Source organism: Zingiber officinale, unplaced genomic scaffold (genome assembly GCF_018446385.1).
Source record: "Zingiber officinale cultivar Zhangliang unplaced genomic scaffold, Zo_v1.1 ctg240, whole genome shotgun sequence".
Taxonomy (NCBI): domain Eukaryota; kingdom Viridiplantae; phylum Streptophyta; class Magnoliopsida; order Zingiberales; family Zingiberaceae; genus Zingiber; species Zingiber officinale.
In genome coordinates this window covers 1-10,685 of record NW_024589912.1, presented here as the reverse complement: position 1 = coordinate 10,685, position 10,685 = coordinate 1, and the positions used below count along the sequence as shown (strand labels likewise).

General features: G+C 35.4%; 2 protein-coding genes across 3 annotated transcripts; both read left to right on the top strand.

Annotated features, from left to right (window-relative positions):
* Positions 1-802: 802 nt before the first annotated feature.
* Positions 803-7,864, top strand: LOC122037167. 2 transcript variants are annotated; one of them, XM_042596634.1, is made up of 2 exons: positions 803-988; positions 5,871-7,864. In XM_042596634.1, exon 2 carries the CDS (start codon positions 5,897-5,899, stop codon positions 7,766-7,768), a length of 1,872 nt encoding a protein of 623 aa, XP_042452568.1. In that variant the 5' UTR covers positions 803-988; positions 5,871-5,896; the 3' UTR covers positions 7,769-7,864. The 2 variants fall into 2 exon arrangements, with proteins under 2 accessions (XP_042452568.1, XP_042452569.1); XM_042596635.1 differs by having other exon boundaries at positions 804-992.
* Positions 7,865-8,882: 1,018 nt separating this feature from the next.
* On the top strand, positions 8,883-10,685 carry LOC122037168 (probable glutathione peroxidase 4). The gene is made up of 3 exons (XM_042596636.1): positions 8,883-9,077; positions 9,181-9,257; positions 9,389-10,685. The coding sequence occupies exons 1-3, from the start codon at positions 9,021-9,023 to the stop codon at positions 9,492-9,494; spliced, it is 240 nt and encodes a 79-aa protein (XP_042452570.1). The 5' UTR covers positions 8,883-9,020; the 3' UTR covers positions 9,495-10,685.

The following is a 10,685-nucleotide window of genomic DNA, read 5'->3' as shown; positions in this document are numbered from 1 at the left end:
GTTGATGTGATGGTAAGTGAAAGTGTTTTTCTCAAATAATCGGTTCATGGAGTCATCTTACTTTTTTGATTCATATGATGATCGAATGTGGAGGTTGGACGTGATTAGTCAATGTAAACAAAATTATTATATCAATTTATTTTATAGCAATACATAAATGTTACATGAATTAAAATCCAAGAGAAATAAAGAATAAGAGACAGTGTTATTATTTTTAAGGAAGCTATTAATTATAATAAAATTTTAATTAATTTATGCAAAATAATAATGTATTTTGATTTTGTGAGGTAAAAATGAACAAAAGATTTTTTAAATTATTTTTTAAAGGATTTTTATTTTATTTTATAATATAAGGATGTTTGATAGCTACTTGGAGCGACTTGAATAATTTTAGTCAATGTAAAATAATTTAATTGATATTAAAATGATTTCAGTAAAAATACTTAAAACAGTTTTAATTATATATTTTATGTTATAATTTTTTAACTAAATTGAAATAATTTTAATAAAGTCAGAAGAATAATTTTAAGTAACGTTAAAATAATGTAGTAATTATGGTAAAATAATTAATATTAAAGTAGCTTTAATCGATTACTTAGAAATCAAATTACGCTGTAGTAATTTATTATTTAATATTCTAGCATTTTAACGCATGCCTTTTTATATTTTTCAATATGGAATATTATTTTAACAATATCAACAACAAAACGGCACTTTTTTAAATTTTGTTATATTTATTTATGTATTTATGGTAAATACGCGGAGCCCAAAAATCCACTGTCTCCATTCCGATTTATAAAGCGTTCGCGTCCGTGCGTAGCAGCAGCGAATTAGGAGAGAAAAGAAAAGAAAAGCGATCGGCTTCTCTCGTCCCTTCACCCAATTCCCGTTCCTTCAAAACCCTACCTTTGCTTTTCTCGGCCTTCCATCGCGCTTCCTGTCTTCGTCTCCGCCCTGCCTCAGCTGGACTTCGCTCCGATTCATCTCCGTAGGTTCGCCCGCTCAGTTTTTTTTTTTTCGGTGTTCGGCTATAGTATTTTACGGATTTGATCTAGATGCGGACGATTGTGATTGCTATTTGTGGATTTGGTGATCTATTTATTGGTTCCCCATGGGAGATGTGATTGTTAGTCGATGTGTATATATCTCGGCTGATTTGCTCGGGAGGAGGATCCGGCGGGCTGACTTCGGTTGGTGCTTTAATTTGCGGGATTCTCATTTCGGTGGCCTCGCATTTTTGTGTTGGATCGCGCGGATTCGATGGGCATCCGTACGATGGAATCTTCCGACATTTTTCTTAGGATTCCTCGTTGCATTCGTTTGATTCGCTTGGTCGTTTATGGTGATTGTGTGCATTTGGATCTTCCTCTGCCTGAGGACCATTTCTCTTTCTATTGATGGAAGATAGACCTACGTGCCAAATGATTAAGCTTGAAATCGGGGTAGAATAGTTCGGGGTTATTATTATTAAATAAATAAATCCGGTAATATTTTTTCTCTTTTGAATCAGTATGTGATTTAACAAATAGTTAACGTGCATGATAGATTTATCTTAGTGTCTGTGCACGAGATCTGTTATCTGGTAATCTGGCTCATCTTGTCGGCCATCTAAACTAGATAGACTGTCTTATCTTTTGCCTAGTGATGGTGAGGTTCTATATTTTTCCATCTTGTGATGAACATTGACCCAAGAGCAGCAATCAATCTTCCACTTCAATGTGCTTCTCAAATGGGAAACTTGATATTATCTCTTGCTTTCAATATGAGTCAATAGAGCGGCATATTCCATATCTGATTATTTATTATTCTAGTTCGTAGTCCATGGAACAAATTGAATTTGATACATGAAATGTAAGTCTTGGCTGAGACCCTTCCTGAATCTCAGTTTCTTAAAATCTTGGTGTTTAGGTGCATGCATATGCAATTGGGCATACATATCATCAATTACTCATCAGCTAGTTAGCTATCAAAATTTTCTAATTAAATCTTATGGCATATGCAATATACAAATGTCTCTGCCAAAATTTATATCATCAAGCAATCATATTTTTTTCATTTTATATATACAAATAAAAAAAAAGACAGCCGAGTGCACGAAGCTCCCGCTAAGCGGGGTCTCGGGGAAGGATTCATTGTACGCAGCCTTATCCTACTTTTTGCAAGAGGTTGTTTCCAGCATTCGAACATGTGACCTTTTGGTCATAAAGTAGCAATTTTATCGTTGCGCCAAGCCTCCTCTTCATTTTATATATACAAATATCTCTGTTAAAATTTATATTATCAATTAACCATATTTTTTCATTTTATATTTCAGCCAACTAATCTCTTCCTTTTCTATTGCATTAAGTTAATCTTAATTGAAACATTGTCTCATTCTTATTCTGTTATCAAAGATATTAAATTAGGTTGGGCTAATTAATTAACTTTATTTTGGGCCATTTTAAAAATAAAAGGTGGTATATGGCTATATCTGCAATCTGATGTGGAATCATTGCATACACACATGAATTGTATGGATTGCTTTCTAAAACAATGCATGATTATAAATATCTCACTAGATTTGTAGTTGCTCAATTGATCTACTGATCCATATTCTGGTTTGACTGCTCATCTTGTTTGGCTTAGATTGGTAGATAGTGAATATTGTATGTGAAATGATTCAACATATTATGCATCACAACATATTGTTCTTCTGTAGGCTAAAGTTGTAGTGTTGTTATTCTATGAATTATTTGGCAAAATCACTTGTTTCAGCATTTTCTGATGTTCTAAGCACTAACTTAGGTGCTACCTCGAACAAAGCAAAGTGCTCATATTTTAAGCTTTTAGGCAGATTCATTTTATTTCTTTGGTAAATAGTAGGACTGTGGAAATGCAGGTAGGCAACTATATGATTACAATAAGCATGCTATGATTCTTTAGTCATATTTGTTATATGAATAAAAATTAAACAATATCTTGTATAGGAAAGAACTAACAATGACATGTGAAATTCATAGCAGGCAAGTATTATTCAAAGAAAAGAATTTACTCTTCGTTGCATGATTGTGTTTGTCTTAACTATTTGTGTCTTTCCTTCCCCTACCTCCTCCTGTTAATCATCCAATCAAGTAAATCCAACTTAACTTTAAGAGTGGATGGAGTTGCAAGTAAGGTTGTCTTGATCAAGATCCTACTTAGGTACAGGATTAAGTTCAGGCTCAAATTGTAGGATTGTAAGATCCTATAACTTTTATTGAAATATTTTAGAACCATGTTTGGCATTTATCATATGGGTTTACTTTGAATATAGTATATTGATATAAACATTAAACAAAAAGACCTTTTGGTCGCATGCAACAACATTACCGTTGCAACAATGTTGATATAAACATTGAAACACTATAATTCTAATATCATGAATTATAAATAAAATTACTCATATAGCTAATATCTGAAAAATATATTGCAATTTTTAAAGTATTCAATCTTTATATGACATTATAACTAGTAATAACTTCTATAAGATGAATCGTAACTATTATATGAATTATTATATGGATAATTCATGATTCTGTAAATTATGGTATATGATCACATAGCTAATTCCCGAAAAGTTTATTGGAAATTTGTTAGATTTTAAAGAATAAGTTATCTTATCAATTATGCTAACTAGTGAGATTATCATATTCCATGATTTATGGAATCATAATCCATGATTTATGGAATATTTTCAGCCTAAATTTTAGGGATACATGGTTACAAAATCATCTTTTCCCACAAGTTCTTTTGTACTAAGGGTATGTGAGCTAAGAATTAGATATTCATAAAATCCTAGCTTATTTTGGATCTTACTTGGATGTTGATCACTCTAAAGGTTCTGATTGTAGAGTAACTTTGTTAGAGATAATAGCATCAATAAGGAAAATATTTTAAGGAGCGATTTGAAGTGGAAAGAGTTAAGGGGAGCATTATATGATCTAGAACAGAAGAAAAACATGGGAATTCTAGAAGACAAGGGTTATTGTGAAACACTTGTTGCAAAAGCCATTATTGGAGGTTGTGGTCACCTAGTTTCCATCTCAGTTAATAAAAAAAATTACTGCATGTGTTGTAAACTTGTAACCCATAAAAAGAAAATATTATTATGGAAATGTTTTTCTAAAAACTATATTTGTTGTTTATGGTTACCTGGTTTCCAACTTATGGTGTGCTCTGGAGCAATATCATTATTGTATCAGGTTTCTTGCTTCTATTCTAAATAAACAGAGTAATAGGTACTTCTATGTTCTTCTAACTATGGTAGTCATTTAAGTGTGGAAATTGGAATTTATTTCTTAGGGTTTGCCTAGAAACATACACATAGGATGCCACACACTTGCACAATGCTTCTCATTAGGTACTTCTTGTGCCTTGTTTGAGGGAACAATCTCCATGGATGGTACGAGGGTGTGCTAGGTTTCATGATTGATCCAAGCATCATTCCCCTTTGCTTGTTATTGGTTCTGATGGCGCATTGTTACATCATCAAAAAATTGATGACCTTTGTGTATTATTAATGCAACCTAGTTGCAATAAAAAAATACAATATTAGCATGTCTTGATGCCCTTAAACACACAAATTGAAATTCCATAGCATCCAAATTGGGATAAGTAGTTAGTAACACAAAGACAAAAGTTGTAGTTCTACAGCTATTCAAATTGTTGCTGCTAATCTAAGATTGAAGTACTTGTATGTGCATCACAGGAAAGTCTAAATTATAGACATTGAAGGAGTCTGTAAACCAAGATTTGTACATATTTTAGTGATGTTCTATTCCTCATAGCCTACCTTTTGGAACACTCAGAAATCAGTAAAAAAAAACTTGACCTTTATTGGTTAAAAAGGTTTGAGTTGGATCGTTTGATCAATCAAACATTCATGACCTCTGAGAGAGAGATTCTTAATTTGGACCAATAAATAAGGTCCTTACTATCAATTAACAAGGGATTTATTTGTTAGTGTAGTTTATAAAGAAATGTCTGTTGTTCTCATTGATCTAGTGCATTGCAGTCAGTGTCCAAACTCAAATTGGTATAATGTCCCATTTGCCCACTGATTCAACCTGCAGATCTGTTCCTAATTGTGGTTTGCAAATGCCTTAATGGACTCATGGGACATCTCTCTTCTATTGTATTTGCGGTGTCAACTTAGCCTTCCTGTTCATTTAGGTACATTCCTGATCTTATTGTGCTTGTGGACTGGTACTGTGTTTTTACTTATTGACAGAATTCAGTATACGTGGCACTACTCCGAGGCTTGCATTGGAGGAAAATTCCTTCAAGCTCTGGTTGACAACATTTGAAGCTGGTCTCTGACCCACAGATTTGAGTCCTTCAACTGCACATTGAGGTTGATATCGTGATTTAATGCTCCCCTTGTCGGACCTTAGTTTCTAGGGCTGATGAGGATATTTGCATTCCATGACCCTCAAATTGGTTATGATGCATCTCTATGAACTCCTTACATCCTTCGACTTGATGCTGGCTGATGAGTTTGTAACCCTCTACTTGCTTCTTGAAAGTTCTTCACCTCAGTAATTGAGAAAACAAAATAATCATTGATCAGAAATTGCTTGATGTACATAAACTTTTGTTGCTTGAACCTTTACAAGTAAATTCTTGTGGGAAGAGCAGGAAGGTTAAGCAAAAGAATTTAGGCAGCACTTGATTGTTGTACTATGCATTTTATAATCTTCTCTATTACTTGCAGTGTGGTGACTGGTGAGACTAGTCCGTGGCACTTCGTTGCTTTATTTTTGTTTATGTTTCTGTGCTAGTTTCATAGTGCTGAGCGACTTATCCATGTAATGAAGATTTTGTCAATTAATATTCTTAATGATTCCATGCAGGAAAGTTGCTGTTAAATAAGTGAGAAATGTCCCCGGCTTCTAAATCTAAGGCCATGGAGAAATTGCCTGCAAAGACAGTCAAGGAACAAGGCAAAGTTTCTTCAAAGCCTGTTTTGGCTGTTAACCATGGAAATGGTGTCCAGTCAAGTGGATACAATCCAGATTCAGGAACATTCCACAATTTTGATACGACGAGCTCTGTTTCTGTGCCAGGCCAAAACAATGGACGTTTTGGAACAATAGATGAAACAGAGGATCATTCTGTTAGTACCACTGGTGATTCTGGAGAAGATGAACAAAAGGAGAAAACCACTAGTAATGGACCTCGTATTGAATCTATACCTGGCTGTGACACGGACAAGCGGGAGAAGATTAGACAGAAAAATGAGAGAAAGCATCAACGGCAGAAGGAAAGACGTGCTCAGGAGTTACATGAACGCTGTAGTGGGTACCTCATGTCTAGGAAACTGGAGATGCTTGCTCAGAAAATTGTAGCCATGGGGTTCTCTTCTGAGGAGGCAACAATGGCTCTTATACAAAATGAAGGACGTGTTGAAGAGTCCATTTCATGGCTCCTTGAACTGAGCGAAGAGAGCAAGCATCATATTGCAGCAAATATCGACAGTTCTGTCAACATGAAAATTGATATAACTGCAGAGCTTGTAAAGATATCGGATTTGGAGATGAAATTTAAGTGCACGAAGCAGGAAGTGGAAAGGGCTGTAGTTGCATGTGAGGGTGACTTAGAGAAGACTGAAGAGACTTTGAAGGCACATAAGCAGGAAGTAAAGGCTGCTCCATTGAAATTGGAAGAAGCAGATGACTCTGTCACAGCAAGTGGGACTCTTGACAATAAGATGGTAATGCCTGTTCAAAATGTGTCATTAAGACCTCAACTAAAGGGAGCAGTTCCAGTTGTCACTCTACAACGAAGAGAAGAACAAGATTTGAGTCATAACAAAACTTTTGCAACCGGAGTTGCAGAGTCTGGGAATAAGAATTTGCGGTCTTCAAGAAGGTTACTGCCTAAGACAGATTGGGGAAGACCCCAAGTGGTTGCTTCCATGGATAAAAGGTGGTCAAATGGTAGCTCGACCTCATCTGCTGCATACTCTTTGCCAACCTCTCTGCAGGTAGCTGTGCCTCCAGCCAATCGGTATGTGATGACAAGTAATGAAATGAAACCTAACCTGCCATCAGTGGCATTGAGGGAGCCTGTCATTGTAATGCAGCGGCCTCAGTCTCTCCATGCCAAACAAAACCCTGCATCAACAAGCCCGAACATCACCAGTACATCACCGCCGACTTCCACAGGATGGTATCCGAATGGTACATCTAGCATGGGGTTGATAAAGGTGGAAAATGGAGGTCTCCTTCCGAGCTCATCTTTCCTGGGTTTGCATGGTTCTACTGCCCAACAATTTATTAACCCAAATCATTTCCGACCTGCTTCTAATCCCGTGGATTCCTTTCCAACCGGTTGGGGCACTCCATTCAACCCTTCAAGTTCATCCACACTGTCACCTGGCATACCTTCTTCGCCTGGTCTCCTTACTAGCTTGCCTTCTGGTCTGTCTGCTTCATCTTCCGATGACTGGTGTTCCAGTGGGTCAACAACATACGACTATACCTCTATAGATTGGAGCATGGATACAGATTTCATGAAGCCATCCCACAAGATCAACAACTTGCCGTCTACATGGTCTACCATGTTCATGGGTGGGAAAATGGTGAAGCGTACTGTGAACTCACACTCAGCGGTTATCGGCATACAGGGTGATAGTCTTGCAACCGATGACTCTTCATACTCGTCCGGGTCATATGATTGGTCATCTCCTTTTACAGGGAAGGACCTGCTGAGCATTCCAAGACGGTATGTTACCGATTCTTCACCCTAGGAAGGTTGTAAGCTGAGAAAGAATAAAAGACAGTGGATTTGTTGCTGTTGATGTTCTTGATGCTCATGATTTAAAAACTGCATGCTTTGGTTCAAAGTTAAACGGCTGGTGGTTGTGTTGATTCAGATGCGAACGTTGTAGTAATGCATCGAGTTGAAATCGATGCATTACCACATCGTTCCGTACCTTTCAGTCAGGTTCAAATTGCAGTTTTTTTTCATGAAAATTCATTATTAAAGTTAAGAAATGGGGGTTTCAATAATTATCCTATTGATTGCAGGATGCAATCCGTTAGGGTGGAAAAGAGTCCATTTTAACAAGAATATCGTTTCCACACTGTTGTAACTAAAAATTTTATATCTGCAATAAATATAATTATAGCAGCTAGATGTAAATTAAGCTATTAAAATTGACTATTACGTGTTTGTAATCATAACTGCCATTAGAATAAATGTATTTTAAGAATGCAAAATAGAATAATTATATTATTAAAATGAAAATAGAATGAAATGTCCTTTTAATATATTTTTATGCCCTTTAAAAATTATAAGAGGCACCTTTTAAATTTTTACTCTTTAAAAATCTGATAAAAGAAGATTAATTCTAATTTCTTAAAACACAATACGAAAGTTTAAATAAATATTTATCATTAGGATATTATTCACTCTTAATAAATTTGAAGAGGTTAGTTTGTTTTCCAGATTTTACTTTTTTTTAAAATAAAAAGTCATGAACCAAATAATGTCATGGATCAGATTTGGTTTGAGGCTGTCACCAGCGAAGCCTCTTTCTTTTTTTCAGGTCTCTGTCCAATTTGCAATCTCTCTCTGCTTTTTGCTGTGACTTTGACGTTGACTTTTTCGTACAAAGGAAATATCGGCCGACATTTTCATACTTAAACCAAATTACAAGAGTATCAGACAAAACGGAGCCAATTGCCATCCTATCGTCACAGCGTTGTATAATCAATAAAATAAGCTCTACTACGTGAAATGTTATAATTCACTCACCGTTATAATACTGATATCGCTGGGGTTAGTGTGTTTATTTATCTACCGTTTCGTGAAATGTTATAATTCACTTACCGTTATAATATTAGTAACGCTGGGATTAGTGCGTGATTGACTATTGACGCGTCTAATAGTCCGCCACGGCTTGCAGTTGAGGCCGTTTGTTATCAGATTCGTCCCGATTAAGAGGAGACTCAGAGAGGGAAGGGGAAGCGACGAAGGAGGTAGACCGGATCGGAGGAATGGGTGGTTCCCAATCCGCACCGAATGCAACCTCCATTCACGAATTCACCGTCAAGGTAATGAATCGCTTTCGGATTCCCTTCGTCGTCTGGTTCGATTGTTCTATCTTTTGGTTTTGGGGGGAGGGGGTTAGTTAGGGGTTTCTTTGTTCTTGTTCAGGATGGCATCGGCAACGACGTGAATTTAGGGATTTACAAGGGCAAGGTCCTTCTCGTCGTCAATGTCGCCTCCAAATGGTGCCACGTTCTGATCATCATAACATTTTTAAGTTTCTTGGGATCGTGATCTACTGTTTTTTTTTAAACCTTCTTTTTTTTTATGATTGTTTGTGGGGAGAACTGATATCCTTATTGTGATTTTTTGACAGCGGATTCACAGAGAAAAACTACACGCAGCTGACGGAACTATATAACAAGTATAAAGGAAAAGGTATGTTTTCGTATTCCAATCAAAAGCTTCTTTTCATGGAATGATTGACATAATGATGACTAATTTTTGTTGAAGGTTCTATCTTTTTGTAAGTCTTAGAAGTTAAATTAATATCCGATTTAAAACACTTTCCAACTGTACATTGAAATTAAAAGTTGACAAGAAAAAAGGACTAAAGGAGAGAAATTTTAGATCTTGCCCACTGTATGTGCAATAAGCAATCAAAGAGACAAACAATAGTCTCTAACTCCTGCATGCATGAACATGTTGGATAAAGTTTATCATAGAACTTTGGTACTGACAAATAATAAGAATTCAGTAGAATGATGGAAGAGTTTAATGGTTAAAAGAAAACCAAGACAAGTTTCTTTTACTCAGGGATAAAATTAAGAAATAATAACATGGCTGATTAAGTGATTTTTAGGTTAAACAACTTATTTGATGACACTTCTTCAAAGACATCCAACAAAAATCTTATTCAAAGGCATTAGTCAGTGAATCTTTTTAATTTAGTGAGGTCTAATATTCATTGTTGTATTCATGGAAAGACTAGAAGTGATTATAATGGCTAATTTATATCCTAGCAGCTATTTTATATACTTGGGAGTTATTGAGTTCACTAATTAACTCCAACTATCGTACATCATTATTTGCCACTCTAATGTTATCGCTATCACGATTAGCCTTTCCAGACTTTGCCCCCTATGTCTTCAGTTATCTATCCTCTTGTTGGGGGCTAGGTTCATAGCTTGATATTTTTTTGCTATTTCTTATGAATGAAAATGATTTTGCAAGTCCTGCTATCAAACTTTTTGTTGATTGTTAAATTGGAATGGATGTTGAACAATGCTAACATTGAGTGTTTATTATTACGAAATAATTGTAATAATGGATCATGTTAAGAAAAAGACTCAGTCTACCTGGAAGATAAATTGAGAAATTTGGTGTAGTAAATATTTGCCACCAACTCATTTTTTTTTAAACTCGAAAGTTGTGTGCAGGTAATGATGTAATGTTGTAAGAATTTGTTGATAGACCACACATTCTGGGCATAGGACAAGTTGCTCTTGCCCTTTTGGTACACATAATTAATTCTTTTTCAAGTTCAATTCTATTGGAAAATGAACATGATTTTGAATATGTTAATTATTTTTACAATTAACTTCTGCAAAATATATAATTATTCATGCAAATAAATAACATTTGCTGGGAGCAATGAGCTTACTTATGTGGAT

Coding starts and splice junctions, on each gene's coding strand:
- LOC122037168 (XM_042596636.1), top strand. CDS start 9,021: ATGGGTGGTTCCCAATCCGCACCGAATGCAACCTCCATTCACGAATTC. Junction 9,078..9,180: donor TTCACGAATTCACCGTCAAG/GTAATGAATCGC, acceptor GTTCTTGTTCAG/GATGGCATCGGCAACGACGT. Junction 9,258..9,388: donor GTCAATGTCGCCTCCAAATG/GTGCCACGTTCT, acceptor ATTTTTTGACAG/CGGATTCACAGAGAAAAACT.
- LOC122037167 (XM_042596634.1), top strand. CDS start 5,897: ATGTCCCCGGCTTCTAAATCTAAGGCCATGGAGAAATTGCCTGCAAAG.